The sequence below is a fragment of the Oncorhynchus tshawytscha genome, linkage group LG24, assembly GCF_018296145.1.
Source record: "Oncorhynchus tshawytscha isolate Ot180627B linkage group LG24, Otsh_v2.0, whole genome shotgun sequence".
In the NCBI taxonomy this organism is placed as follows: Eukaryota; Metazoa; Chordata; class Actinopteri; order Salmoniformes; family Salmonidae; genus Oncorhynchus; species Oncorhynchus tshawytscha.
This window is the reverse complement of record NC_056452.1, coordinates 28,815,219-28,831,904: the sequence shown is the minus strand read 5'-3', so window position 1 is coordinate 28,831,904 and position 16,686 is coordinate 28,815,219. Positions and strand designations below refer to the sequence as shown.

The 16,686-nt window shown below is 46.4% G+C and overlaps 1 protein-coding gene across 1 annotated transcript in view; it reads left to right on the top strand.

Moving 5' to 3' along the window:
- Window positions 1-16,686, top strand: part of LOC112247859 (CSC1-like protein 2) — a gene marked incomplete in the record, with an annotated part of 175,688 nt that overhangs the window by 16,602 nt on the left and 142,400 nt on the right. Inside the window, 4 exon segments of the mRNA XM_042305631.1 lie at window positions 5,810-6,099; window positions 6,835-6,914; window positions 10,132-10,170; window positions 16,220-16,310. Of these exon segments, the coding sequence (XP_042161565.1) occupies window positions 5,863-6,099; window positions 6,835-6,914; window positions 10,132-10,170; window positions 16,220-16,310 (447 nt within the window).

Here is a 16,686-nt window from a genome sequence, read left to right as displayed (position 1 = left end):
TGTATAGACTAGGCCCAGTAGAGGTTGAAGGCCTCCAGCCGATACTGTCATATAGTCAGTCAGTGTATAGACTAGGCCCAGTAGAGGTTGTGCACCCGATACTGGAGGAGGTGGATAGGCCTGGAGGAGGTGGATAGGCCTGGAGGAGGTGGATAGGCCTGGAGGAGGTGGATAGGCCTGGAGGAGGTGGATAGGCCTGGAGGATACTGGAGGAGGTGGATAGGCCTGGAGGATACTGTAGGAGGTGGATAGGCCTGGAGGATACTGTAGGAGGTGGATAGGCCTGGAGGATACTGTAGGAGGTGGATAGGCCTGGAGGATACTGTAGGAGGTGGATAGGCATGGAGGATACTGTAGGATAGGCCTGGATAGGCCTGGAGGATACTGTAGGAGGTGGATAGGCCTGGAGGATACTGTAGGAGGTGGATGGGCCTGGAGGATACTGTAGGAGGTGGATAGGCCTGGAGGATACTGTAGGAGGTGGATAGGCCTGGGGGATGGACCTGGAGGATACTGGGAGGTGGATAGGCCTGGAGGATACTGTAGGAGGTGGATAGGCCTGGAGGATACTGTAGGAGGTGGATAGGCCTGGAGGATACTGTAGGAGGTGGATAGGCCTGGAGGATACTGTAGGAGGTGGATAGGCCTGGAGGATACTGTAGGAGGTGGATAGGCCTGGAGGAGGTGGATAGGCCTGGAGGATACTGTAGGAGGTGGATAGGCCTGGAGGATACTGTAGGAGGTGGATAGGCCTGGAGGATACTGTAGGAGGTGGATAGGCCTGGAGGATACTGTAGGAGGTGGATAGGCCTGGAGGAGGTGGATAGGCCTGGAGGATACTGTAGGAGGTGGATAGGCCTGGAGGAGGTGGATAGGCCTGGAGGATACTGTAGGAGGTGGATAGGCCTGGAGGATACTGTAGGAGGTGGATAGGCCTGGAGGATACTGTAGGAGGTGGATAGGCCTGGAGGATACTGTTGGAGGTGGATAGGCCTGGAGGATACTGTAGGAGGTGGATAGGCCTGGAGGATACTGTAGGAGGTGGATAGGCCTGGAGGATACTGTAGGAGGTGGATAGGCCTGGAGGATACTGTAGGAGGTGGATAGGCCTGGAGGATACTGTAGGAGGTGGATAGGCCTGGAGGATACTGTAGGAGGTGGATAGGCTGTAGGAGGTGGATAGGCCTGGAGGATACTGTAGGAGGTGGATAGGCCTGGAGGATACTGTAGGAGGTGGATAGGCATGGAGGATACTGTAGGAGGTGGATAGGCCTGGAGGATACTGTAGGATGTGGATAGGCCTGGAGGAGGTGGATAGGCCTGGAGGATACTGTAGGAGGTGGATAGGCCTGGAGGATACTGTAGGAGGTGGATAGGCCTGGAGGATACTGAGGTGGATAGGCCTGGAGGATACTGTAGGAGGTGGATAGGCCTGGAGGATACTGTAGGAGGTGGATAGGCCTGGAGGATACTGGAGGTGGATAGGCCTGGAGGATACTGGAGGATAGGAGGTGGATAGGCCTGGAGGAGGAGGTGGATAGGCCTGGAGGATACTGTAGGAGGTGGATAGGCCTGGAGGATACTGTAGGAGGTGGATAGGCCTGGAGGATACTGTAGGAGGTGGATAGGCCTGGAGGATACTGTAGGAGGTGGATAGGCCTGGAGGATACTGTAGGAGGTGGATAGGCCTGGAGGATACTGTAGGAGGTGGATAGGCCTGGAGGAGGTGGATAGGCCTGGAGGATACTGTAGGAGGTGGAGGTGGATAGGCCTGGAGGATACTGTAGGAGGTGGATAGGCCTGGAGGATACTGTGGAGGCCTGGTGGATAGGCCTGGAGGATACTGTAGGAGGTGTGGATAGGCCTGGAGGATACTGTAGGAGGTGGATAGGCATGGAGGATACTGTAGGAGGTGGATAGGCCTGGAGGATACTGTAGGAGGTGGATAGGCCTGGAGGAGGTGGATAGGCCTGGAGGATACTGTAGGAGGTGGATAGGCCTGGAGGTGGATAGGCCTGGAGGTGGATAGGCCTGGAGGAGGATAGTTGGCTGATACTGCTTGTCTGCAGGATTTTCTTCTTGTTTGCCTCAGACTAATACGTGCCTTGAACTATGATTTCTGTACACTGTGTGTGGTGTGGCCTAGAGTTTCAGTCAGCCAGTTTAACAGTTGAAGTGCTGACAAAGGGGTTGTTTGTGTGACTTTTAAAAAAGTCCCTCTGTCTCCTTCACAGATTATGCATATTAGATTTGTGGAAATATGTTGACGACAGCTGGGAACATCTTCAGTGTGTCCCAAATGGCACCCTATTCCCTATGTAGGCACCCTATTCCCTATGTAGGCACCCTATTCCCTATATAGGCACCCTATTCCCTATATAGGCACCCTATTCCCTATGTAGGCACCCTATTCCCTATATAGGCACCCTATTCCCTATATAGGCACCCTATTCCCTATATAGGCACCCTATTCCCTATATAGGCACCCTATTCCCACCCTATTCCCTATAGGCACCCTATTCCCTATATAGGCACCCTATTCCCTATATAGGCACCCTATTCCCTATGTAGGCACCCTATTCCCTATGTAGGCACCCTATTCCCTATGTAGGCACCCTATTCCCTATGTAGGCATCCTATTCCCTACGTAGGCATCCTATTCCCTACGTAGGCACCATATTCCCTATGTAGGCACCCTATTCCCTATATAGGCCTAGTGCACTACTGTGGGTCCTGGTCCAATAAAATGCGGAGACTGATAATAATATGACTCCGTAGATCTGATCAGGTTGATTTTCTTCTTCTGGGTCATTTGATTTATTAAGGCACTTTGCTATTGTGATATTCCCTACTTCAGTCTGAACTTGTTATGCGCGGCGAGTGTGTCGTCGGTTGTAGGAAGACGTCGTAGTCGACCCAATCAGATCTGGGCTAGCGTTCGTTAGGTATCAAATTGGAAGAGAACACACCGAAACAGGGAGGCACTACCTGGGCTAATTTCTGTTTCCCTGCTGAACACGAACCTGGTCGATGAAGCTGTCTGTTTAGAGGCTAGAGAAATAAGGGATAGTAGGACCCTATACAATCTGTTTCATAGGGGATACTAGGACCCTATACAATCTGTTTCATAGGGGATACTAGGACCCTATACAATCTGTTTCATAGGGGATACTAGGACCCTATACAATCTGTTTCATAGGGGATACTAGGACCCTATACAATCTGTTTCATAGGGGATACTAGGACCCTATACAATCTGTTTCATAGGGGATACTAGGACCCTATACAATCTGTTTCATAGGGGATACTAGGACCCTATACAATCTGTTTCATAGGGGATAGTAGGACCCTATACAATCTGTTTCATAGGGGATACTAGGACCCTATACAATCTGTTTCATAGGGGATACTAGGACCCTATACAATCTGTTTCATAGGGGATACTAGGACCCTATACAATCTGTTTCATAGGGGATACTAGGACCCTATACAATCTGTTTCATAGGGGATACTAGGACCCTATACAATCTGTTTCATAGGGGATAGTAGGACCCTATACAATCTGTTTCATAGGGGATACTAGGACCCTATACAATCTGTTTCATAGGGGATACTAGGACCCTATACAATCTGTTTCATAGGGGATACTAGGACCCTATACAATCTGTTTCATAGGGGATTGTATAGGGTCCTACTATCTTTTTAATAGGGGATAGTAGAATCCTATACAATCTGTTTCAGCAGATCCAAGTTATTTTAATTTTGGGAATCTGTTCTCAAGTATTACCACACATAATAGAGAGATGTGATCGTATACAATTGTGTAAGCAAGATTTGACTATTTTTTTTTTCTTCTCCCCAGTCAAATATTATATCTGTTTGGGCTTCTTGCGGTCAATTTGCTGCCTGCAAATGATTTTAAATGATGTACCAACCCCCTGACCATCCACTCAAGAACAAAATCATCCCAGGGCTGAATGTAGTTGATAATCCCTGCTCTAGAGCCTACCCTGCTTACCCCTTAAAGGTAGGAGGATACATATGTAAATAAAAGAGGACTCTTCATTGGACAGAATAATCAGATCAGATTGTGATGTCATGATCTGGGCCAAAAATTCTATCTCATCTGAACAGGCTGAAATTCCAGGATTTTTTTTTTTTCCCAAACAGCTCTTACACAAAAAGGGTATTATCATAATTTTCAGTGTTTTATTTCAACCTCCTAGTGTGGAAATCACATTTTTTGACAGCACCAAAATGGTCACGCACACTGGATTACCAAACGCTGCTCATTTGTCCAAACACTAACCCAATTATCCTCCTCCTGGAACGCTGTGACATCATCACCCTGACGTAGAGGGAGGGAGGGAGGAGAAGGCTGATGGAGAACAATGGGCCAATAGAGGGTACAGGGTTCACACAGACCACAGTCAACCCAGAGAGGAGACAACCTACTCTTCTCAACCAGTGAAAAGAAAGCGATAGATTGCATCCCAAATAACACCCTGTTCCCTACATAGTGGACTACTTCTTACAAACCCAATATACTGTACTGGAAAATGACGAAAACCAAATAGAAACTGTAGGAATGATTTATGTATCTTTTAGAGGTCCACCGATTTATGATTTTTCAACGCCGATACCGATTTACTGGGGGACCCAAAAAAAAAGCCGATACCGATTAATCGGCCGATCTCTAGTAATCTACATTCATGCAGTTTCTTGTGTCCAGATAAAAAAAAATCACCCAACAATGAAAGCCAGACAGTCAGGGAGCATCAAATTCCCAAAACGACGGAGGCCGCAGTGCGTTGAATCCTCTCTCCTCCAGGTGTTTTATTAACCTTTTATTTAACGAGGAAAGTCAGTTGAGAACAAATTCTTATTTTCAATGACGGCCTACAAGGGAACAGTGGGTTAACTGCCTTGTTCAGGGGCAGATTTAAAAAAAAAAGAAGCCTTTTTCAGCTCGGGGATTCGATCCAGCAACATTTCGGTTACTGGCCCTACCCTCTAACCACTAGGCTACCTGCTCTAACCGCTAGGCTACCTGCTCTAACCGCTAGGCTACCTGCTCTAACCACTAGGCTACCTGCCTCTAACCACTAGGCTACCTGCCTCTAACCACTAGGCTACCTGCCTCTAACCACTAGGCTACCTGCCTCTAACCACTAGGCTACCTGCCTCTAACCACTAGGCTACCTGCCTCTAACCACTAGGCTACCTGCCTCTAACCACTAGGCTACCTGCCTCTAACCACTAGGCTACCTGCCTCTAACCACTAGGCTACCTGCCTCTAACCACTAGGCTACCTGCTCTAACCACTAGGCTACCTGCTCTAACCACTAGGCTACCTGTCTCTAACCACTAGGCTACCTGCCTCTAACCACTAGGCTACCTGCTCTAACCACTAGGCTACCTGCTCTAACCACTAGGCTACCTGCCTCTAACCACTAGGCTACCTGTCTCTAACCGCTAGGCTACCTGCTCTAACGACTAGGCTACCTGCTCTAACCACTAGGCTACCTGCTCTAACGACTAGGCTACCTGCTCTAACCGCTAGGCTACCTGCTCTAACGACTAGGCTACCTGCTCTAACCACTAGGCTACCTGCTCTAACGACTAGGCTACCTGCTCTAACCACTAGGCTACCTGCTCTAACCACTAGGCTACCTGCTCTAACCACTAGGCTACCTGCCTCTAACCACTAGGCTACCTGCTCTAACCACTAGGCTACCTGCTGCCCCATTTTTAAGATGCCACAGTGAGTGTGGAGCTGATTCCTAACTGAATTCTCGTTCTCCTCCAGGTGTTTAAGATGCCGCAGTGAGTGTGGAGCTGAATCCTAGCTGAAGCCTCAGCATGTCTGTCCTGCTGACGGTGGTGGTGGGTGTGGTGTGGTGGGGGGCCGTGGTCCAGGGGGCTCTGTGTCCCGGAAGGGGCCTGGCTGACTGCCCTGCCCAGCAGAGCAACACCTCCGGTGGGGGTAAGACCTCCAGGGACTACTGCTACACCGCCCGTATCCGATCCACCGTGCTTCAGGGCCTGCCCTTCGGAGGGGTGCCCACCGTCCTCGCACTGGACTTCATGTGCTTCCTGGTGAGTCACTTCTTCCTGGTTTTGTATCGATACAGCTTTATTGTCCATCGTTGTCTTTTATTTGTATTTATTTTTATACATCAAATTCAGATGAATATTTAGTAGGGCCAAGAGGTTTTATTTTTTTACTGACCATCTGGTCTGGAAAAAAAACCTCTAGTTGGCTGGAACCTATACCTTAGGTCCAGTGTTGTTCCTGGTTCAAGGAATACCCAGGGCGCCATGGGACAGATGTAACCACTAGGTAGTGTGTCTAACTGGTTCTGATTCTGATTCTGTATATGTAAATACAGGAAAGCAGTTGGAATAACACCTTGCTTTACTAATGTATTGTGTAATAGCTAGCTACCCTCTCTGTGTGTGTGTGTGTACATTGGGACCTCTCCCTCTCTATGGAAGACCGTAGTGAGATGGCGCCTACAGACATGGGGAGCTCTGCTTCTAGCGCCACGGTCTTCTACTTTCAGATCTGTGTGTGTTGTTGTGTACTGTTAGATATTACTGCAACACTGGATCTAGGAACAGAATAATTTTTGCTTATTACTTCGCAATAACATCTGCTGAATATGTGTATGTGACCGATTTTGATTTTGTGTGTGTGTGTGTGTGTGTGTGTGTGTGTGTGTGTGTGTGTGTGTGTGTGTGTGTGTGTGTGTGTGTGTGTGTGTGTGTGTGTGTGTGTGTGTGTGTGTGTGTGTGTGTGTGTGTGTGTGTGTGCGTGTGTGGCATTCCTAGGTACTCCTGTTTGTGTTCTCCATCTTGAGAAAGGTAGCGTGGGACTACGGCCGCTTGGCGTTGGTGACTGACGCAGACAGGTATATCACCACACCACAGCCTTTTAGAATGTGATTTCTGCTTCTCCTGCAGTAGTAGAAGACCTGGCTGTTGTAACTCTCGTTAGCTTTGCAGCCTGATATAACGCTAGTGCTTTGTGTTCTACCAGAGAATACATGTCCAGACAGACTTCTTGTTTTAAAAAATATATATATATATGTTTTTATGGGATTTTCAGATTTATTGAACAGACAGAGAGAGGATGCCAGCAGGGAGAAAGACAGAGAGAGGATGCCAGTGAGGAGAAAGACAGAGAGAGGATGCCAGTGAGGAGAAAGACAGAGAGAGGATGACAGTAGGGAGAAAGACAGAGAGAGGATGCCAGAGAGAAGACAGAGAGAGGATGCCAAGACAGAGAGAGGATGCCAGTGAGGAGAAAGACAGAGAGAGGATGACAGTGGAGAAAGACAGAGAGAGGATGCCAGTGGGAGAAATACAGAGAGAGGATGCCAGTGGGGAGAAAGACAGAGAGAGGATGCCAGTGACAGGGAGAAAGACAGAGAGATGATGCCAGTGGGGAGAAAGACAGAGAGAGGATGCCAGTGGGAGAAAGACAGAGAGAGGATGCCAGTGGAGAAATACAGAGAGAGGATGCCAGTGGGGAGAAAGACAGAGAGATGAGGCCAGTGGGGAGAAAGACAGAGAGCTGAGCGGGGAGAAAGACAGAGAGAGGATGCCAGCGGGGAGAAAGACAGAGGGAGGATGCCAGTGGAGAGAAAGACAGAGAGATGAGGCCAGTGGGGAGAAAGACAGAGAAGCTAGATTAGAACCTAGACTAGCCAGGCCATGAGATGGCCTGCTTCTACTGGGTCAGAGTTTACGCACAGCAGAGTTTACTGTCCTCAGACAGACAGAGAGACAGACGTTGGGCAAATGGAGGAACTAGGAATAATCATCACTTTTCTTACTGTTTTTTCCCCAGGCAAAGCCAATCAAAATCATGCAGTCTGTACAGTACTACTGTTTTCAGGGATATGTAGCCCTTCTATGGAGTGTTTCAAAATGCCCAAGTCAGTAATGAGACCAGTAGTCAGTAATGAGACCAGTAGTCAGTAATGAGACCAGTAGTCAGTAATGAGACCAGTAGTCAGTAATGAGACCAGTAGTCAGTAATGAGACCAGTAGTCAGTAATGAGGCCAGTAGTCAGTCATGAGACCAGTAGTCAGTCATGAGGCCAGTAGTCAGTCATGAGGCCAGTAGTCAGTCATGAGGCCAGTAGTCAGTCATGAGGCCAGTAGTCAGTAATGAAGCCAGGTCAGTAGTCAGTAATTAGGTCAGTAGTCAGTAATGAGGTCAGTATTCAGTAATGAGGCTAGTAGTCAGTAATGAGGTCAGTAATGAGGCCAGTAGTCAGTAATGAGGCCAGTAGTCAGTAATGAGGCCAGTAGTTAATGAGGTCAGTAGTCAGTAATGAGGCCAGTCATCAGTAATGAGGTCAGTAGTCAGTAATGAGGTCAGTAATTAGGCCAGGTCAGTAATGAGGTTAGTAGTCAGTAATGAGGTCAGTAGTCATTAATGAGGTAAGTAATGAGGTCAGTAGTCAGTAATGAGGTCAGTAGTCCGTAATGAGGTCAGTAGTCAGTAATGAGGTCAGTAATGAGGTTAGTAGTCCGTAATGAGGTCAGTAATGAGGTCAGTAGTCCGTAATGAGGTCATTAGTCAGTAATTAAGCCAGGTTAGTAGTCAGTAATGAGGTCGGGTCAGTAATGCAGTATCCAAATCTTGATTTGATGAACAAGTCAACTACTGCCTTTGACTCCCGAGGACAATGTCTCATTCCCAATTAGTTGTCCTGGCATCCCACTTCCTGGTCTCCTTCTTAAAACACAGGGGAGGAGAAGGTCCAAGGAGGTGAGGAGAGAAGGAGGAGAGAGGACGTGAGGAATTAGGGAAAGACAAATCAAGAAAGAGCCAGTGTGCTCGGGAGTCAAAGGAAGTAGTTGAGTCATCTGCCAGAGAGGACAGTACACTTTGCTTTAGGCTTCAGTCAACTCATCGAACTCCTAGAATCTGCAAACATGACATGGTTACACTCTATCACTTTAAATACTCTGCAGAACAGCTGAGCCTTCCTTCAGAGGTCATGTTTGTTTATCTAGCTGATGTTTTTCCACTATTTGCACAGCTGGATATTTGATAGCATCTAACCCCATAGGACTACAGTCATGACTCAGGGCTAGCTATGGGAGGAGAGACATGGGAGGAGAGAGATGGTAGGGGGAGGGAGGGTGCAGGAGGGGGAGGGACTGGCCAAGGGAGGGGGAGGGAGGGACAGGGACGGACCGAGGGAGAGACAGGGACCCGACCGAGGGCAAGGATGGACCGGGGGAGGGAGGGACAGGGACGGACCAAGGGGGAGGGAGGGACAGGGACCCGACCGAGGGACAGGGACGGACCGAGGGAGGGGGAGGCAGGGACGGACCGACCGAGGGACAGGGACGGACCGAGGGAGGGGGAGGCAGGGACGGACCGAGGGAGGGGGAGGCAGGGACGGACTGACCGAGGGACCGACCAAGGGAAGGAGGGAGGCAGGCAGGGAGAGGGACGGATGGACCGAGGGAGGGAGGCAGGGAGAGGGACAGCGGGAGAGAGGTCTAGGCCAAAGGTCTACTTTTGTAATGGAGAGAGAACGCGTAGATGAGGAGACTAGACATTAGTCCCATGACTGAGGTGCTGACTGGGGCTCCGTTTGTCTCCTGTCTAACTCTGCTCTACTAAGTGGATAATGACACAGTGTTCCATAGATAGGCCTGTTGTTTACCCAGCTGCATGTCTGCAGGACGTGCAGACAGACGGTGAATCCCATTTTGGCTTAACGTCCTAGGCTTAATGCATTTCTGTCTTGATTGGTTTGCTCATCAACCATATTAGCAGCCATTTACAGAGTAGAGTTCTGGTCTTTTGGTACTAATACCTTCCAGAAAATACTCAGGCAAACACCTGTGTTTCTCACCGCAGTATTTGTACTTTTGTCCAGCTGTTTGAAAAGGTTTCTCATATGTATATCTCACCCCAGTCGAAGGTCCTCTGTCACTGTAAAGAGAACTGAATTTGATCTTCCTGATTTTTGTGATTATTATTATTATTATTATTTTTTAACCTGAACAGTTGATCACTGGTTTCTCCTCCAGGAATATCCCGATACCTCCTCCGTCATGTTGTTTTATATTTCTGTTTTGTTTTCTCTCTCCGTGAAGACAGAATCAGCGATACAGCCGTCTGGATGAACAGAAACAGTATGTCTTCTTATTGTATCACACTGCTTCTTCTCTTTCAACCAATCTAACTCTCTTCCTTCCCTTCCTACCTAGGCTGGTGTGGGTTGGGTTGGCCTGTCTAGCTCTCTTGTGGTGCTGGGATCTGTTCCTACCTAGGCTGGTGTGGGTTGGGTTAGCCTGTCTAGCTCTGTTGTGGGTTTTCTCTTTCCTTCTCTCCTGCCAGGCTTTTCTTATTCGAGCCTGTCTCCTGCTGTTCTCTCTTTCTTTCTGGTCTTTCCACGGTTTTATCCCTGCTGCTGTCTCTCTGACTCTCTTTCTCTGTCTCTCTTTCTCTGTGTCTCTCTCTGTGTCTCTCTCTCTGTCTCTTTCTCTGTCTCTCTTTCTCTGTCTCTCTTTCTCTGTGTCTCTCTCTCTCTGTCTGTCTCTCTCTGTCTCTCTGTCTCTGTCTCTCTCTGTCAACAGTAACAACAATAACTAAGGGTCAAAATAACCATACATTCAACAATAGCAATAAGTATACAGTAGAGGACATGTGTAGGTTGATTGGTCTGTCAGACACTGTCCCTCAACTTATGGCAGGCAGCAATGTAGTGCGCTGCCAACCCACAGCTCTCTGCGTCCTCCTCCAACAGGAATGGTAGCCTATCCTCATCAGAGAGGTCTTTGAAACCTTGAATAAGGGTTTTAAATTTGGGGAAATGACACTCTAATTGTTTTATATTTTTGACATTTTGTCAGGAAATGCAGCTCTGTCTCAGGTTCTGCTGTGGTGCAGTGGTTGCACAGCCTTTCCTCTACAGGGAGCCTGTGTCTACCCTTCTCAATGGCAAGGCTGTGCTCACTGAGCCTGTACTTTGTCAAGGTTTTTCTAAGGTTTTGATCAGTAACCATGGTCAGATAGTTATCCAGTGTAATGTCCATTTAGGGCCAGAAAGCACTGCATTTAGCTTTGTGATTGTGTTTCCCAATAAGCAATGTAGTTTTGTTTTGATTGTGTTGTAATTTGGTTTATTCTGATTGATTGGGGTGGCAGGGTATCCTAGTGGTTAGAGTGTTGCAAGTTCAAATCCCTGAGCTGACAAGGTACAAATCTGTCATTCTGCCCCTGAACAAGGCAGTTAACCCACTGTTCCTAGACCAGTTAACCCACTGTTCCTAAGCCAGTTAACCCACTGTTCCTAGGCCAGTTAACCCACTGTTCCTAGGCCGTCATTGAAAATAAGAATTTGTTCTTAACTGACTTGCCTGGTTAAATAACAACTTTTTTATTTGCTCAGCTCTTGGCATTGCAGGGCTTGGTAATGATAATGATATGAGAGGGGGTCACTGTATTTTAGATGTTTCCAAAACTTAATTGCTATTTTTTGAGTTTTTATTATTAGTAGATATTAGCCATTGTTTGTAGTTTTCCTCCGGACTTGTAGGAGATACTTACAGAACTCTGCATTCAGAGTTTCAATGGGGTGTTTGTCCCATTTGGTGAAATCTTGTTTTGCAAGTGGACCCCACACCTCGTTGCCATAAAGTGCAATTAGTTCAATGAAACATTCAATTAGTTTTTTAATTTGTATTTCAATTTGAATTTGTTTTTTAATGCCCTGCGTGATTTCTCAGTTCCTTCACTGCCTCACTGCCTCCTGCTTCACTGCCTCCTGCCTCATTATGGTGTCCAGTCGAGCTTATTTTTAAACCTAAGTAATTGTAGTGAGTGCAGTACTCTATATATTTTGTACCAATTGAGAACTTTGGTCTAATTCCCTGAGATCTGGATCTTCTCTGGAAAATCATTATACAGTGCCTTGCGAAAGTATTCGGCCCCCTTGAACTTTGCGACCTTTTGCCACATTTCAGGCTTCAAACATAAAGATATAAAACTGTATTTTTTTGAGAAGAATCAACAACAAGTGGGACACAATCATGAAGTGGAACGACATTTATTGGATATTTCAAACTTTTTTAACAAATCAAAAACTGAAAAATTGGGCGTGCAAAATTATTCAGCCCCCTTAAGTTAATACTTTGTAGCGCCACCTTTTGCTGTGATTACAGCTGTAATTCGCTTGGGGTATGTCTCTATCAGTTTTGCACATCGAGAGACTGAAATTTTTTCCCATTACTCCTTGCAAAACAGCTCAAGCTCAGTGAGGTTGGATGGAGAGCATTTGTGAACAGCAGTTTTCAGTTCTTTCCACAGATTCTCGATTGGATTCAGGTCTGGACTTTGACTTGGCCATTCTAACACCTGGATATGTTTATTTTTGAACCATTCCATTGTAGATTTTGCTTTATGTTTTGGATCATTGTCTTGTTGGAAGACAAATCTCCGTCCCAGTCTCAGGTCTTTTGCAGACTCCATCAGGTTTTCTTCCAGAATGGTCCTGTATTTGGCTCCATCCATCTTCCCATCAATTTTAACCATCTTCCCTGTCACTGCTGAAGAAAAGCAGGCCCAAACCATGATGCTGCCACCACCATGTTTGACAGTGGGGATGGTGTGTTCAGGGTGATGAGCTGTGAGGCTTTTACGCCAAACATAACGTTTTGCATTGTTGCCAAAAAGTTCAATTTTGGTTTCATCTGACCAGAGCACCTTCTTCCACATGTTTGGTGTGTCTCCCAGGTGGCTTGTGGCAAACTTTAAACGGCACTTTTTATGGATATCTTTAAGAAATGGCTTTCTTCTTGCCACTCTTCCATAAAGGCCAGATTTGTGCAATATACGACTGATTGTTGTCCTATGGACAGAGTCTCCCACCTCAGCTGTAGATCTCTGCAGTTCATCCAGAGTGATCATGGGCCTCTTGGCTGCATCTCTGATCAGTCTTCTCCTTGTATGAGCTGAAAGTTTAGAGGGACGGCCAGGTCTTGGTAGATTTGCAGTGGTCTGATACTCCTTCCATTTCAATATTATCGCTTGCACAGTGCTCCTTGGGATGTTTAAAGCTTGGGAAGTCTTTTTGTATCCAAATCCGGCTTTAAACTTCTTCACAACAGTATCTCGGACCTGCCTGGTGTGTTCCTTGTTCTTCATGATGCTCTCTGCGCTTTTAACGGACCTCTGAGACTATCACAGTGCAGGAGCATTGATACGGAGACTTGATTACACACAGGTGGATTGTATTTATCATCATTAGTCATTTAGGTCAACATTGGATCATTCAGAGATCCTCACTGAACTTCTGGAGAGAGTTTGCTGCACTGAAAGTAAAGGGGCTGAATAATTTTGCACGCCCAATTTTTCAGTTTTTGATTTGTTAAAAAAGTTACAAATATCCAATAAATGTCGTTCCATCACATGATTGTGTTTTATATCTTTATGTTTGAAGCCTGAAATGTGGCAAAAGGTCGCAAAGTTCAAGGGGGCCGAATACTTTCGCAAGGCACTGTATTAGTCTTTTTGGGGTTTACTGCCAGGGCCCAGGTCTGGCAGTACTGCTCTAGCAGGTCCAGGCTCTGCTGTAAGGCCATGTGCTGTGGGTGACAGAAGGCATAGGTCATCTGTGAAGAGTAGGCATTTAACTTCTGAATTGTGGAGACCAACACCAGGGGCTGAGGATTTGTCTAGAATAGTGGCTAATTCGTTGATGTAAATATTGAAGAGTGTAGGGCTCAGATTGCAACCTTGGCGAAGGCCCCGCCCCTGGTTCTGCTGCACGTATTGCCAGTAAACATAATTAAATACATGTCATATGCCAATTTTAATGCTGTACTTATTGCCAGTAAACATTTGATTTAATTATGTCATATGTTTTACCCCCTACACCACTTTCAATAACTTTGTAGAACAGTCCTGTATGCCAAATAGAATCAAATGCTTTTTGGAAATCCATAAAGCAAGCGTATATTTTGGTATTATTTTGGTGGACATGTTTATTTTGGTGGACACACATCTATCAGGGTGTGTAGGGTGTAAATATGATCAGTCGTGTGATGTTTTGGTATACATCCAATTTGGCTTTTACACAAGACATTGTTTTTAAAGATTGGGGTTATGAGTCCTTGATTCCAGATGTCAGGAAATAACCTACACTCAGGATCAAATTAAACAGTTTTAATATAGCCAATTGAAATGTTGCACTAGTGAGTTTGAGCATCTCATTTAGGATGCCATCAGGTCCGCATGCTTTTTTAAATTTGAGAGCCTGAAGCTTCTTATAGAGCTCCTGGTCAGTAATTGGGGAGTCCAATGAATTTTGATTGTCCTTTATAGCTTTTTCTAATCCATTCAACTTCTCCATTCAACTTCTCATGAATTTGGCGTTGGTCTGCGTTTGTCTCTGTCTCTCTCTGTCTCTCTGTCTCTCTCTCTCTCTCTGTCTCTCTGTCTCTGTCTCTCTCTCTTTGTCTCTCTCTCTCTTTGTCTCTCTCTCTCTCTCTCTGTGTCTCTCTCTCTCTGTGTGTCTCTCTCTCTCTCTGTGTCTCTCTCTCTCTATGTCTCTCTCTCTCTGTGACTCTGTCTCTCTCTCTCTGTTTCTCTGTCTCTGTCTCTTTCTCTCTCCATTTTACACCTATAACTCTGTTGCTGTATGTTCTCTCTCCCTAACTAACTAATCAGCTCTATATGCTAATCTCTGTGTCATCATTGACCTCTCTGAGAAGCAGAATGTCTCTCCTGTCGTCCTGTATAAGCGCACCGCATGAGGTGCCCAGCAGGCATGATACCTACAGGGTGGAGAGGTACGGTAACTAGTAACTACACACCTCACCTCACCCTGTGGTTGTGTAGACGCCGTCAAGCTCCTGAGTCCTGACTGGTTATCCCTACCTACCCTCAGCTCCTGTATCAGTCTGTGGTGGTTCTGTGTTTCTGCACTAGACAAGACACCTACCCCTAGCTCTCTGAGGTCTTCTATGGACGTTTATTGAGTTATAGCCATTGTGGGTGCCCCCACCCCCCCCATTCCATTAGAGACCTCAAAGAGCTCTGGGTGATGTCATCCTTTAATCTAGTTTTACACTGGACATTGCTAATGGAGACCAGGGGAATAGTAGCCTGGGCCCAGGTCTGTTTATGTTGTCTTGTGAACTCCTATGATCATTGACATACCATCGGCACAATCAGATCTGGGGACCCGGGCTAAAGGGGGCTGCCTGATGAAGAATATGAGATAAAAGAGCTTCAATCTGGTCTAGTTCTGGGAGTCAAAACGCATGTGTATCAGTGTATGAGCTGTAGGACCTGAAAGCTCTGCTGGTTGATCCGGTGGGGGGTGGGGGGGGGGGTGGTTACATCTTTTTATTGTTATGTGTCTCAATGATTTTACACTCAGGTTCTTCTGTTGTCTTTGTGAATGTCCTCCCCTTTCTCTCTGTCTGTCTCTTTGTCTCTGTCTCTCTCTTGTGGGGGAGCCTTCATTGCTTTTCCTTCCAATCTCTGTCATCTTAACAAGGTGTCAGAGAGTTTGTGTATCTCTAGAATCCTCCAACTGAATGACATGGTGCTGAGGTTTGTTCTGGGTGATTGTTGTCTCACTGACTGGTGCGTGAGCACTAGGCCAACCGTACACTCAAACCCCAGCCCCCGTCTCCCAGGTTTTGGGTCAAAGACATTCAATTCAGGAAATAAACTGAAATTGGAGTGTAAGTTTACTTCCTGAATTGACTGAATGGATAGATTGATGCCAACTCTACAGACGTCTGAGGTACAGCAGTGTGGATACAGCCCAGAACCAACCTCTCCAGCCCATTTCAGAGCCCTACTGCATGTGTGGCCACTGAACTAATTAATATGTAATAAACACACTGTTGATACTGTACTGATGTCAGCCTAACTAACTATTTGAGATCAGGTTTGTTGTTGGGGAGTGCCAGGCTAATGCTAGGCTAATGCTATCTCCATCAGGTTTGTTGTTGGGAAGCGTCAGGCTAATGCTAGGCTAATGCTATTCTCCATCAGTTTTGTTGTTGGGAAGCGTCAGGCTAATGCTAGGCTAATGCTATTCTCCATTAGGTTTGTTGTTGGGAAGCGTCAGGCTAATGCTGGGCTAATGCTATTCTCCATCAGGTTTGTTGTTGGGAAGCATCAGGCTAATGCTAGTTCTATCTTTTTAACATTGTGTGTGTGCAGTGTGGCGTCTGCCATGACGTCGGAGCTACCCGATCGCTACGAACGCCTGACCTCTGTCTCCAGCTCAGTGGACTTTGAGCAGAGAGACACTGTAAGTACCACTTCCTGTTTTTACTGGGATCAGGGGTTGTGGGGTGTGGAGCAACCACAGTAGGGACTTCACTACAAACAGGAAAACTTGTTTGGGAGAAAAATCTTGTCGTACATTTCAGTCATTTAGCAGACGCTCTTATCCAGAACCACTTAGTTAGTGAATACATGTTAAAGATGCACTCTTAAGCACAACAAATTCGTAACATGTCACACCAAATGGATGATGTAGTAAACAATCGGATGATGTAGTAAACAATCGGATGATGTAGTAAACAATCGGATGATGTAGTAAACAATTGGATGATGTAGTAGACAATTGGATGATGTAGTAGACAATTGGATGATGTAGTAGACAATTGGATGATGTAGTAGAC